At 40.6% G+C, this 14860-nt stretch overlaps 1 protein-coding gene across 1 annotated transcript; it reads left to right on the top strand.

The window, feature by feature from the left end:
* Window positions 1-13490: 13490 nt before the first annotated feature.
* Window positions 13491-14429, top strand: LOC123635768 (olfactory receptor 7G2-like). The gene has a single exon (XM_045548271.1). The coding sequence runs from the start codon at window positions 13491-13493 to the stop codon at window positions 14427-14429; it is 939 nt and encodes a 312-aa protein (XP_045404227.1).
* The last annotated feature ends 431 nt before the right edge of the window (window positions 14430-14860 follow it).

Genomic DNA, 14860 nt, shown 5'->3' with positions numbered 1-14860 from the left:
CCTTGATTCTGCTCTCTTGCCTGATAGCTCTCGCAAGGACTTCCAATACTATGTTGAAAAGTAATGGGGACCGTGGGCAGCCTTGTCTGGTTCCAGTTCTGAGTGGGAATGCTTTCAATTTTTCCCCATTCAGTGTGATGTTGGCTGTGGGTTTGTCATATATGGCTTGTCTCATTTTTAGGTACGTCCCATTTATGCCTATTTTGTTAAGTGTTCTTATCATAAAAAGGTGTTGAATTTTGTCAAATGCTTTTTCTGCATCTATTGAGAGGTCATATGGTCTTTATTTTTGCCTCTATTTATGTGGTTAATTACATTTATAGATTTTCGTATGTTGAACCACCCCTGCATCTCTGGGATGAAGCCTACTTGGTCTTGATGAATTATTTTTTTTAATAAGCACTTGGATACAATTTGCTAGGATTTTATTGAGAATTTTTGCATCTACGTTCATGAGAGAAATTGGTCTGTAGTTTTCTTTTTTTGTTGCATCCTTTCCTAGTTTTGGTATCAATGTTATATTGGCTTGGTAAAATGTGTTGGGGAGAATTCCATCCTTCTCAATATTGAAGAATAGTTTATGTAGGATGGGCACCAGTTCATCTTTGTATGTGTGGTAAAATTCAGGTGTGAACTCATCTGGACCAGGGCTTTTCTTTTTGGGAAGGTTTTTTATTGCTGTTTCAATTTCAGTTCTTGATATTGGTCTATTCAATAATTCTATTTCTTCCTGATTGAGCTTGGGAAGGCTGTGTGTTTCTAAAAATTTGTCCATTTCCTCCTCATTTTCCAATTTGTGTGCATAAAGATTTTTGTAATATTGATAGATGATGTCATGAATCTCTGTGGCATCGGTCGTTATTTCTCCTTTCATGTTCCTTGTAGAAGTTATTAGAGATTTTTCTTTTCTGCTCTTGGTTAGTCTAGCCAGTGGTGTGTCTATTTTATTTACCTTTTCAAAGAACCAACTTTTCGTTTTATTAATTTCCCTTATAGTATTTTTGTTGTCCTTTTCATTTAATTCTGATTTGATCTTAATAATTTCTCGCCTTCTGCTGGGTTTGGGGTCAGTCTGTTCTTCTTTCTCCAGCTCTTTGAGTCTATTCATTAAGTTGTCTATTTGTAAGTTTTCTGTCTTTTTGAAATAGGCATTTATGGAAATGAATTTTCCTCTCAGGACTCCTTTAGCTGCATCCCATAGATTTTGAGAAGTTGTGTCACATTTGTCATTTAATTCAAAGAATGTTTTGATTTATGACTTAATTTTTTCCTTTACAAAATTGTTATTCAGGAGAAGGTTGTTTAGCTTCCATGACTTTGAGTAGGAATGAGAGTTCCTGTTAGGGTTTATTATTACTTTTATTCCACTGTGATCTGAGAAGATGCATGGTATGTATTTTTTCAAAATTTTTAAGACATGCTTTATGTCCTAGGATATGGTCAATCTTAGAGAATGTCCCGTGAGCTGATGAGAAGAATGTATATTCAGTGGATTTTGGGTAGAATGTCCTGTAGATGTCAGTCAGGCCCATTTGTTCTAGCATTCTGTTTAAGTCTACTATTTCTTTGCTTATTTTCTGCTTGGAGGATCTGTCCTGTGCTGTCAGTGGGGTGTTAAAGTCTCCAACTATTAAAGTGGTGTTGTCTATCATTTGGTTTAGATCAAGTAGGGTTTGCTTTATGAATCAGGGTGCACCTAGGTTGGGTGCATATATATTAAGTATGGTTACGTCTTCTTGTTGAATTGTGCCTTTCACCAGTATGTAGTAACCATCTTTGTCTTTTATTACTTTTGTTGGTTTAAAGACTAAGTTATTGGAAATTAAAACTGCCACACCAGCTTTCTTTTGGCTACCGTTTGCTTGAAATATCAATTTCCATCCTTTTATTTTCAGTCTAAATGCATCTTTGCCAGTTAAGTGAGTTTCCTGAAGGCAGCAGATACTTGATTTGTGTTTTTTTATCCATTGGCCCAGTCTATGTCTCTTGAGTGGGGAATTCAGGCCATTGACATTTAGTGAGAAAACTGATAAGTGGGACAGATTTCTGTTCATCTTATTGGGTAGAACTTCATTGCTATGTTTTCTCTCTTGAGCCATTGTGGTGGCTAGAATTTGATCTTTAGCTCTTGGGTGGTTTTACATTCGTGGGTCTTTGTTGTGATGATCCGTGTGTAACTCTCTTTTGAGTACTTCCTGGAGGGGTGGTCTTGTCTTGGTGAATTCCCTCAGTCCTTGTTTATCTGAGAATGTCTTAATTTCTCCTTCATATAGAAAGCTTAGCTTAGCTGGGTACAAGATTCTAGGCTGGGCATTATTCTGTTTCAGAAGAGTGAGAATGGGGCCCCAACTTCTTCTTGCTTGTAAAGTTTCAGTTGAGAAATCTGGCGTAATTCTAATGGGCCTCCCTTTGTATGTTACTTGTTTCTTTCTCCTTACAGCTTGAAGAAGGGTCTCTTTAGTAGATATTTTGGTCAGTCTGACGAGTACGTGGTGTGGTGTTTTCCTATTTGCTGTCAATCTACCAGGGATTCTTTGAGCTTCTTGAACCTGCATATCTAGAGTTTTAGCAAGGCCTGGGAAATTTTCTTCTATTATGTCTTCAAATAGTTTATCCAGCCCTTGCTTATTATCCTCTTCACCTTCAGGGATGCCTATAACTCTCACGTTAGGTTTCTTCACATAATCCCACATTTCTTGAAGACTCTGATCTTTTTTCTTATTTCTTTGCTCTATCTCTGTGACTGTCTTATTTAATTGGAAAGAGTTATCTTCGATCTCTGAGATTCTGTCTTCTATTTGATCTACCCTGTTCTTGAGACTTTCCACTGTATTTTGTAACTCCCTGAATAAATCCCTCATTTCTAGGAGTTCAGTTTGGTTTTTCTTCAATATTTCTATTTCTTTAGTGAATTTTTCTTCCAAATCCTGGATTTTTTTTTGTGGTTTCTTTGTGTTGGTTATCTATTTTTTCTTGTAGATCATTCAGCTTATTTATAACCCAAAACTGAAATTCTTCTGGTAACATGTTGGTATTCTGAATCTGGCTTGTGCCAATTGGAGGAGAGCTGGTATTTCTCTTTGGGGGCGAGGTTTCCTTTTGGTTTTTTGTGCTCCCCATATTTTTCCGCTGAGCCCTTCCCATCTGGCTCTATCGTTAGATCTTTTCTCACAGCTTTAGTCTAGTTAACAGCACGTCTTGTACTCTGTTCTTAGGCTGTGAAACAATCTAGGTATGTTGCTTCCTTTGTCGAGAGGGGGAGACTGTTGTGTGTTGTTTAGAGTTTTTTTCTATCTCAGTTGGGGGACTGCTTCTGATGGGTCCATCCCCAGAGGGTTGGCTTGACCTAAGACCAGTTTGGCAAGTTAAATCACTGTGTTGTGGACTTTCAGTTAGCAGGCAGGATTCACACTATTTGCAAGCAGAAAGCCTCTCCCTCTCTTTTTGTTTTTTCCCCTGTCTTTTGGTTCTTCCTCTAGATGTGTGGTTTCTGTCTCTTTCTGCAGGAAAGACACTGGCTAGGCAGAGGAGGCGGTGCCCTCACTCACTCAGTGCCCCAGCTGCTGCAGCTCCCATGGGCAAAGGTCTACACTGTCCCAATGTTCCCAAGGTCCAGGCTCCACACTCTTGCGTCTGGGGAAGCACTCAGTGTTCACACCTGGGAAGGGGACCTTGAGAGGGTCCACGGACCAGGAGATGGAGCCTCCTGGAGAGCCGCCTGGCACTCTATGGCTCTGCAGCAGTTAGACCTTGGACTGCACAATTGCTGCTGCCCACCCGCAGATCACTGGCACTGGGGGGCAATTTTCAGGGTCCAATAGGAATCAGAGCTGGGGGTCTGGAGCGCTCAGGAGTATACAGTAGCTCCTGGGCTGGAGGGCCACCGAAAAGGAGAAAAGAAAAAGAAAGAAAAGAAAGAAAGAGGAAAAAAAAAAAACACCACACAAACAAACAAGCAAACAAAAAACCACTATAATAATAGTAAAAAATAATAATAATATTTTTTAAAAAAACAATATGAATAACAAGAAAAAGAAAAAGAGAAAACAAGAAAGAGAAGAAAAAGAAAAAGAAAGAAAGAAAGAAAGAGATTAAAAAAAAAAGGCAAAAAACCTGTTATTCCGCGATCAAGAGTCTTAGCTCTTTCCCGCTGATGTCTCCTGTCCACAGAGTTCACACAGAGCCCACAGCAGCTCCCCGGCCGGAGAGCCGCCTAAGAGGAAAAATAGAGCAAAAAATCCCGCTTTAATATTTCACGCTCGCGGCCCCTCGCCTCGGTGTAGGTCCGCGCCTGTACCTTTAAGATTTAGGTCGCCGCGGAAACCCTCCAGAGTCTATGCTCCTTCCCGCTTATGTCTCCCGTCCACAGAGTTCATACAGAGCCACGGCTCTTGGCGTTGGGTCTCGGGCTATAGAAGGGAGCTGTGCGGGGACCGCGCGGCCCCCTGTGGATCCGCGTTGGCTAAGCTGTGGGAACCGAGATGGCGACCGCGCGCCGGCGGGGAGAATGTTCAGAGCTCGGCAGGCGCCAGGGCCCACAGCAGCTCCCCGGCTGGGGAGCCGCCGAAGGGGAAAAATAAAGTAAAAAAAAAAAAAAATCCCGCTTTAATATTTCATGCTCGCGGCCCCTCGCCTCGGCGCAGGTCCGCGCCTGTACCTTTAAGAGTTAGGTGACCGCGGAAACCCGCCAGAGTCTAAGCTCCTTCCCGCTTATGTCACCTGTCCTTGGAGCTCCGCGTCTCCCACGGTGATTCTGCACCAATTTCAGTCAGATCCCTGATTGAGTGGATGTGGGGGTCAGTGGGGAGATCAAGCTGCTTTGCTGTGGTGCTGAACCCGCCTCACTCGTCGGTGAGGCAGGTACAGCCGTCCCACACTCGCTGTCTGTTTTCTGTCCCTCACTCTCCAAATTATCTCGGTCTGATTTCCCACTCGCCTCTGTTTTTTCTTGTTCTCTGTGTCCCACGGTGATTCTCCATGGGTTCACACCGCAGTTCCTGCAGGGGAGCAATCCTCTAGCGTTGTGGCACGTCAAGATCCATGCCTTCCTCTCCGGGAGCACGAATCCGGGAGATCACCTCCACTCCGCCATCTTGCCGCTCTCAGAACAGATTTTTCTTTCTTTCTTTCTTTCTTTTTTTTTTTTTTGAGACAGAGTCTCACTCTGTCACCTTAGGTAGAGTGCAATGGTGTCATCATAGGTCACTTTAACCTCCAGCTCCTGGGCTCAAGTGATCCTCCTGCCTCAGCCTCCCCAGTAGCTAGAACTACAGGCAAGCACCACCATACCCAGCTAATTTTCCTATATTTTGTAAAGATGGTGTCTCACTCTTGCTCAGGCTGGTCTTGAACTCCTGGCCTCAAGCGATCCTCCTACCTCAGCCTCCCAAACTGCTGAGATTACAGACACAAACCACTGTGCCTAGCAGGTACATTCATAATCATATAATCTCATTGGTCTCCCATATTTTTACCACTTACTTTGGCAATTAGATTTGTTTTATTGTTTTACCAGCTGCTTTTTCTGTTCTGAGCAATAGGATAAAATAAATAGTTACTAAGTAGTCTAGGCAAAAGGTGGTGTATTCTTTTGGGATATTATTGGCATTGAAACTTTCTCATTGATTTATTTGTTAATAATGTGTCTGAGTTTTCACTTTTCCCCTAAGCCATCTTCCTTGTTGTGTTTCTTACTGATCTTTAGTGGAGTCCACACAGAGAAACATAATAGAATAAAATTCATCATTTGTTTGACATCTTAGAGTATTGGGTGACGTCTTAGGGCTCTCTTTTAAACTTTTGTTTTATTTCAACTTATTATGGGGGTAAAAAAGTTCAGGTTATATATATAGCCCATCCCCCCCAACCCCCCAAGTCAGAGCTTCAAGCGTGTCCATTCCCCATGATGAGTACGATGTGCACTGTCTGGGGAATGGACATCCTTTAAATTTTTTAATGTGTCTTTATGAGGAAAGTTATTTTCAGAAAAACTACTTTGCTTTCAGAAGGAGATGTTGAGTGTAGGACAAAACAAAAATCAAGGGAATTAAGTTAGCAAGATTTGGGGCAATACTTGCCTGATTAGCTCAAAAAAGTGGCACCATCGGCAAGAATTATCTGCGTGGGTAAGGATTAAGCAGTAGAGTCTCCAAGAGGCATCGGTGTGATGGCTAGAGATGGCTGTTGTGGGAGATTGATCCAGTGGTGTTATTTTCAGCACCATGCCTGGGAAACAGCTCCCAGTGTCTTTTTGCACTCTTTCTTGTTTGGTGTCCATAGAACAGCTTCAGAGATGAATCACTTGAGCCCTTTGTACTGCAGTTTCTCTTACATCTCTCAGGAACTACCCATACTAAACCTCTGAGAGACACGTGAGGGATGAGAATTTTTACTAAGCACATTGTAAGACTCTGATGACCTCCGAAGTCTGAGACTTGTGACTTTTATATTAGAACACATGAAAATGTGTGTAGGTAGAATTAAGAATACAGAAATCCCTTTCCTTAATTTTACTTGTTAATTACCATACAGAAAATAGTGCATAAAATTGAGCTGTAGTTCTGAGAGAAGGCACTGCACTCTAACACAAAGGTTGGGTGCAGTGGCTTACATCTGTAATCCTAGCACTCTGAGAGGCCGAGGTGGGAGGATTGCTTGAGCTGAGGAGTTTGAACCAGCCTGAGCAAAAGCAGAGACACTGTCTGTACAAAAAACAGAAAAATTAGCTACGTGTGGTGGTGCATGCCTGTAGTCGCAGCTACTGGGGAGGCTGAGGCAGGAGGATCGCTTGAGCCCAGGAGTCTGAGGTTGCTGTGAGCTATGTTGATGCCACTGCACTCTAGCCAGGACAACAGAATGAGACCTTGTCTCAAAAAAAAAAGAAGAAGAAGAAAGAAAAGAAGAAGAAGAAGAAGAAGAAAGAAGAAGAAAAGAAAGAAGAAGAAGAAGAAAGAAGAAGGAGAAGAAAGAAAAGGAGAAGGAGAAGGAGAAGGGGAAGGGGAAGGGGAAGAGGAAGAGGAAGAGGAAGAAGAAAAGAAGAAGAAGAAGAAGAAGAAGAAGAAGAAGAAGAAGAAGAAGAAGAAGAAGAAGAAGAAGAAGAAGAAGAAGAAGAAGAAGAAGAAGAAGAAGAAGAAGAAGAAGAAGAAGAAGAAGAAGAGAAGAAGAAGAAAAGGAGGAGAAGAAGAATAGCCCAATAATGATAATTATACCTATCTGGGGTTTAAAAAAATATAAAGCAATGCTTTCATCACAGAACCCACCTGAAGGGCCTTCCACTGTTATCTCCCTGTTCCCTCCCAGTGGAAAACACCAACTTGAGTTCTATTTTATCATTTTCTTTGATCTTCTTTAGGTTGATTTCTATGAAATTGCTGGTGTTTGAGAATATTTGCTGTGTAAAACTGGCAATAGGATTAAACCTCATCGTCTTTGCACCTTATCATTGTTGCTATTCTTACACAGTTTATAAATTTGCCTCTTACCAAACTGGTGAAATGTTGAATCTTAATGTATGATTTTTTGTTCTGATTCTGTTTTTCATAATTGTACTTTTGCCCTTCAATCATATTGTTGGGTGTAGCAGTAACTAACTTATTTCCAATACTCTGTATTTTTACTTATGTGCAATAATTCTCCGATCAGGTAGCTTTTCTGAATGAATGACTAAAGCTGTTTGAATATTCTTATATATACCTTCTTCTAAAATGTGAGAGTTTTTAATGGATAAGATGGTATTATTGGGTATATAGGAATACATATGCTTCCTGGGGTAGTTCCAAAGCATTTTCTTAAGTGGTTGAATCAATTTATATGAAAAGTTCCTGTTGACACAATATCTTCACCAACACATTTTCATATATATGGAGATAATATCAGGTATAAAAATTATTTCATTGATTGACATTTTTTGTTATTATAAGTTCTTTCCACTGATTTTGGGAACATTTATTTTCCTCTTTGTTAGATATCTGTTTGTGGTATTTCTACTGAGCTATTTATGTTTTTCTTATTAATTCATGAGTTCTTTATATAATCAGAGTACTAGTTTTATATGCATTGAAACTTTTCTTATATGTGTCAATTTTTTGGATATCCATTTTTAAAATTAAAGAAAATGTATTTTTTGTTTTTTATGTTTTCAGATACAAGGTCTTGTTCTGTTGCCCAGACTGGAGTGCAGTGATGTGATTATAGCTCACTGTAACCTCAAATTTGTGGGCTCAAGGAATTCTCATGCCTCAACCTCCTGAGTAGCTAGGAGGAATGGTGTGTGCCATCACGCCTTGCTAATTTTTTAATTGTTTTTTGAGGAGACGGGGTCCCACTGTGTTGCTCATGCATCATCTCAAACTCCAGGGGTCAAGCAGTCCTCCAGCCTTGGCCTCCCAGAGTGCTGAGATGTTCTTTTTTAAATGCTTAGTTTTCTGTTCAGAAGCTCTGAGAATGCTAAATATACTCATGTTTAGCTCTTTTAAAATTTTATTTAAAAAGTTATCATACATGCACTTCCACTTTTATTACAGCATTATTCACAGAAGCCAAGAGATGGAATCAACCTAAGTGTTCATCAACAAATGAGTGGATAAGGAAAATATGGTCAACTTTTAAAAAGAAAGAAATTCTGTCATTTGCCATAATATGGGTAAACATGGAGGGCATTATACTAAGTGAAATAAGCCTGGCACAGAAAGACAAATATCACATGATCTCAATGTATATGTGAAATCTAAAAAAAGTTAAATTCATAGAAGTGGAGAGCAGAATGGTGATTACCAGAGGCTGGGAGGACAGGGAAGGTATAGTTAAAGGAGAGATGTTAGCAAAATGGCACAAAGTTTTAGCTAGACAAAAGTAATAAGTTTTTGAAATCTATTCAGAGCATAACTATAGTTAACAATTATGTAATGTCTATTTCAAAATTGGTAACAGAGTACATTTTGAATGCTCTCACCACAAAAAAAAAATTATGTGAGGTGATAGATATGTGAATTAGCTTGATTTAATCATCCTATAATGTACACATATATCAAAACATCATGTTGTACTCCATACATATATACAATTATTATTTGTTTCTTAAAAATAAAAAAATTATCCTGCAGTAAAATGTGGGTTTTGAGTATTGTTCTTTGAATTATAACATATGTATAGATTCCTGTAACTCCCACCACAGTCGGGATGTAGAGCAGATACATCACCCCACGATAAACCACCCCATGCCCCCTCTTCGTAGGCACACACTCTGCTACGTCTCATGCCTGGGAACTATTGACCTGTTCTCCATACCTACAGTTCTGTCTTTTTCATAATCTCCTATAAATGAAAACATACTTTCCCCAAATCTTCTCATGGATACTTGTGGCAGCTTCATTCACAATTGATAATATATGAAACAACCCAAATGTTCTTCCATGGGGAATGATGAATACATAGTTGTCTATTCTAATTGAATACAACATAGCAATAAAAAGGCAGGAGCTAGTGATACATGCAGCAACTTTTATGAGTATCAAAGGCAGGCAGACTCCAAAGCAGACATTTATTTTAACATCGTTATCATGCCACTTTTATAAGTGTAATGTCAGCCAGAATGGATTTATGCTGTGATGATTGAGTTTGTAGATTCATCCTTTGAGGATCATTTTTCCCATGGGCAATTAAATTTTGATTCACAGATTCTACTTGAATAACTATAGATGTTTCCCTGTCTCTCTTCCTACGCATGCGTTCATTATTTCTCAGCTAATGGATTCACAGTTATCTTTACCAGTCACCAGTCCTTTAAAATTGAGTTCCACCTAATGACTCACCCTGCTACTTGGTGACATTGAGACTATCAAAGAATTCAGCAAGGGAGCCAGCAGGGAGCTCAGTTCACTTCTTCCTTGAAGGATTTTTTTTTAAACTCCCAGCTGTTCTGGGTCCAGTTGTAAGTCAGGGAAGTGTCCACAATTATTGTGATCACTCACACTTCTTTTTTTAAATTATTTTTTATTTCAGCGTATTACCAGGGTACAAATGTTTAGGTTACATATTTTGCCTTTGCCGCACCCGAGGCAGAGCTTCAAGCTTGTCCATCCAGCAGAAACTGCGCACTGCCCCCATTAGGTGTGAGTTTACTCCTCCTCTCCTCCCTGCTAGTAGTAACACTCAAATTTCTTTTTTTTATTGTTTTTAATTTTTAATTATTACAGGTACATAGTAGTTGTATATATTTATAAGGGACATATGATGTTTTACAGAGGAATGGATAAAGAAATTGGGATACATAAACAATGCAATATTAGATAGTCATAAAAAAGAATAAAATCCTGCCATTTGCAACAACATAGAAAGAACTGGAAAACATCATGTTAATTGAAATAAAACAGGCAAGAAAGACAAATCTCACATGTTGTCACTCATATGTGGGAGCTAAATATTAAAAACAGTTGATCTCACTCACATTTTTGAGTAACAAAGCTCTACCTGTGCTCTTGACTTTTTATATTTTATATCTCTATGTACTTTTCTACTTTATTTCTTATCTTTTTGAAATGAATAGGGTTAAGATAATGAAAGATAACGTTACAATGCCCTCTTGTCTCTTACTGGTTTTAAAATAGCAAGACTATCATAGGTTAAGAAAGTTCATACAGAAGTATTCAACAAGAGAGAACAATAAAATGATAAACATGAAAATATTGAATTCTTTGAAACTAAAAATTTTTCTTATTTCAGCATATAATGGGGGAACAAATGCTTAGGTTACATATATTGCCCTTGCCCCTTCTCCTCCTCAAGTCAGAACTTTAAGCGTGTCCATCCCCCAAACGGTGCGCATCGCACTCTTTATGTATGTATACCCAACCCCTCCTCCCCCGTCCCATCTGCCCGACACCCAATAAATGTGTTTCCTATATGTGCACTTAGGTGTTGATCAGTGAAATAAATTTGATGGTGAGTACATGTGGTCCTTATTTTTCCATTCTTGGGATACTTCACTTAGTAGAATTAAATATCTTTTTCCCCAATAAGTGTTTTGCATTCCTACAAATTAAGTATCAATATGGAATACCCTCTCCATGTATTAAAGGATGGGTGAAATTTAAGTATATATACTGAGATTACACTTATACACTAGTGCTTTGTCATGACATGGTAATTTCTCAGAATTCTATTAAAAATCAAGGTCTAGGCCAGGTGTGGTGGCTCGAGCCTGTAATCCTAGCCCTCTGGGAGGCAGTGCTGGGAGGATCGCTTGAGGTCAGGAGCAAGAGTGAGACTCCATCTCTACAAAAAATAGAAAAATTAGCTGGGTGTTGTGGAGCATGCCTATAGTCCTAGCTATTTGGGAGGCAAAGGCAGGAGGATCACTTGAGCCTAGGAGTTTGAAGCTGCAGAGAGCTATGATGATGCCATGGCACTCTAGCCCAGGGGACAGAGCAGGACATTGTCCCAGAAAATTAATTAATTAATTAGTTAAAAGAGTCAAGATCTATAATTTCAACCCATGCTCCCTGAAAGTGAAGAAATATGTATATGGAAACTATGGTGATGAGATTTTAAAAGATGATTATGATCTATGCAGATCTGTCTGGATTGATCAGAGACAGAATGGTCACAGAGAACTGGCTAGACTCTGCTGTATAAAGTATACCCAGAAACATTAAGGTTCAGGGAACATTTAATGACTCTTAGAGAGGACAGCCCTGTGTGTTTGCTTTTTAAAATAACATACCTATATTTTTAAGTAAATTACTTATACACACACGTATAAACTCTATGTTCACACCAAAAATGGGTTTCAGACTATTTTGATATCATGGATATTATACAAAGATGACTTTGTTCACCCCTAAGAAGACTGGAAGACAATTAGAGAAGAATGATGTGTCCAGGTGTGCAAGGTATATGAAATGCAGGTGGGCAAACACAGACGGAGAACAGCGCATGACGTGCACCTGGCCTCTAGGTTCAGGGAGCAGCTATCCTACATTTCTCCCTTTTAGAGTTTTGGTCTGTAAGGATTTAAGTGTCCTGGGATTACAGTGACGATAAAAATTCCTTGGCTAATGAGGAACATTGGAAATTGAGCCTCTGGGGATACAAAGTTGGTAGTCTCTATGACCACCTCATTCGTCAGTTCTTCCCTAGCAAAGAAATAACACACCTCAGGCCAGGTCTGCAACCCCATCACTTTGGGAGGCTGAAGCAGGAGGATCGCTTGAGGCCAGGAGTTTGAGACCAGCCTGGGCAAAATAGCAAGACCCCATCTCTACAAAAGAAAGAAACAGCCCACCTGAGCCTCTTCCTATAGCTGATTGCTCTTGCCTGGGATCCAGGGTCTCACTCAGTTTCTCTGCCCTTCGTGAACACATCTCTTCCATATGATGTATGATGATACATCTAGAGATATCAAGCATCCTTCCACTGTGATGTCAACCAGGTACCCTAAGATACCCTTAGTAAATGTTCAGACATGAACTGGGTGTTTTACTACTATTTCATCCAGATGGGAAACTGTGAAAACAGTACATATATTGAATGATCAGACCCCAGGTACCCTTGCGTCTCCTGACAAACTGTCCGTGATTCTCTTCGTATGTTTTCTTGTATCTTTGCACCAATACTCAAGGTATTTGTCATCCACTAATCTCATACCTCAGTTTCTACCATGGCCAGGACCATTTTTGTCCTGAGTAAAAAATCTGCCTCTTCTAAAGCACAATGATTATTAGGAAATTCTCTGACATGTACCAGCAGTCCTGTGGCTATAGGGAGCAAGACGTTTGGTCAACATCACCTCATCTTCCCTTTCCTGATTCTTGATATATCTTCCTATTATCTTTGTTTCCTGGCTGTGCAGTCTATGTAGATCCATGTAGAATTTTAAAGCTGCCTCCCTAGTCTGTTTCTCTTTATAAAATCACCAAACATTTTATATAATCAGAACAGCAAGGATGGTGTTATTTTATTTTAGAGAAAGAGTCTCGCTCTGTTGGCCAGACTGGAGTGCAGTGGCGTCATCACAGCTCACAGCAACCTCATACTCATGGGCTCAAAGGATCCTCCTGCCTCAGCTTCCTGAGTAGCTGGGACTACAAGTGCTCACCACCACACCCAGCTAATTTTTCTATCTTTTTTTTTAGAGATGCAGTCTGGCTATGTTGTCCAGGCTGGTCTCAAATACTTGAGCTCAAGCAATCTTCCCAGAGTGCTGGGATTACAAATGTCAGCCAGTGCACCCAGCCAAGGATGGTATAATTTTAAAAATAATCACTCCTTAACCCTTTCCAGAATTTACATTGTTGACCCTCTGCTATTTAAGCTTGAGGTTTTGCAAAAGCAACAAAACAATACACAGAGAGAAGGCATTTGCATCCCTCTCCACTAGGTCTCCTTCACTTGCAAAGACGGTGTTTCTGTCTGCTGATGTTTCATCTGCTCTCTGGAAAGTGCACATTTTACAGTCTCGTTCTCCCATCTTTTTCATCAGATTCATCCATAACATGGAACCCAGAAACGAAACGACTGTTTCAGAATTCCTTCTGCTGGAGCTGACACAGGATGCAGAACTGCAGCCCGTCCTCTTCAGCCTGTTCCTGTCCATGTACCTGGTCACCGTCCTCGGAAACCTGCTCATCATCTTGGCTGTCATCTCGGACTCCCACCTCCACACCCCCATGTACCTCTTCCTCTCCAATCTCTCCCTCGCTGACATCTGTTTAAGCACAGCCACCGTCCCAAAGATCCTGGCAAACATCCAAACACAGAGTCAGAGCATCACGTATGCAGGCTGCCTCACCCAGACGTGCTTCCTTCTGGTATCTGCTACTTTGGAAAACTTTCTCCTGGCAGTAATGGCTTATGACCGCTATGTGGCCATCTGTCACCCTCTGAGATACGCGGTCATCATGAACCTTCGTCTCTGTGGCCTCTTGATCCTTTTGTCCCTGGCTATTAGCATCATGGATACCCTGCTCCACGATCTGATGGTCTTGCGGCTGTCCTTCTGCACACACCTGGAGATACCCCTCTTCTTCTGCGAGGTTGTGCAAGTCATCAAGCTCGCGTGTTCTGATACCCTCATCAATAACATCCTGATATATTTCGCAGCTGTCGTGTTCGGAGGTGTTCCTCTGTCTGGGATCATTTTCTCTTATACTCAGATTGCCTGCTCTGTTTTGAGAATGCCATCAGCAAGTGGAAAGTTTAAAGCTTTCTCCACCTGTGGGTCTCACCTCTCGGTTGTGTCCTTGTTCTACGGGACAGCTTTTGGGGTGTACGTCAGTTCTGCATTTACACACTCTCCCAGGAAGACGGCAGTGGCTTCGATGATGTACACTGTGGTCACTCCCATGATGAACCCCTTCATCTACAGCCTAAGGAACAGGGACATGACAGAAGCTATAAGGAAACTCTTGGCTACAATACCTTCTTTTCTGTGATTCTGTCATCTGTTTGGGGCTAGGGTTTCCAGAATGAGTCAGAGCGAAAGGTATACTGGTGGCTGACTCTTGTCATCACCAATTTATTCTAAAAGGACTAGTTCACATAATGGGTAAGCACATTTTACCTTGGCTTGAAACCTGATTTCCTTTTTGTATAGCTCTGGGATGTTTCGAACAGGAGTTCTATTTCCTATCCTCAGTTTGTTTGGTCACTGCCCATAGGAAACAAACCTGATCATGAGTTCTTATTATAGCGATTTTGTGGGGAATGGACACATTAGAAGGGACATGGGAGATGTTGGATGGGGCAGGGAAAGGATCAAAATGAGGCTGTGGTTAGCAGAGACGGGATTCTGCCCAATGTCATGAAGAGGGCCGTGCGGATTGCACCTCAGGGTTACAGCTACTGTGAGATACAGGTGTTGATC

The sequence above is a fragment of the Lemur catta genome, chromosome 1, assembly GCF_020740605.2.
Source record: "Lemur catta isolate mLemCat1 chromosome 1, mLemCat1.pri, whole genome shotgun sequence".
In the NCBI taxonomy this organism is placed as follows: domain Eukaryota; kingdom Metazoa; phylum Chordata; class Mammalia; order Primates; family Lemuridae; genus Lemur; species Lemur catta.
Note: the sequence above shows the minus strand (reverse complement) of the source record. Positions and strands in the feature narration are given on the sequence as shown.

Bases quoted from the DNA above. Each gene is read 5' to 3' on its own strand.
- LOC123635768 (XM_045548271.1), top strand. From the start codon at position 13,491: ATGGAACCCAGAAACGAAACGACTGTTTCAGAATTCCTTCTGCTGGAG.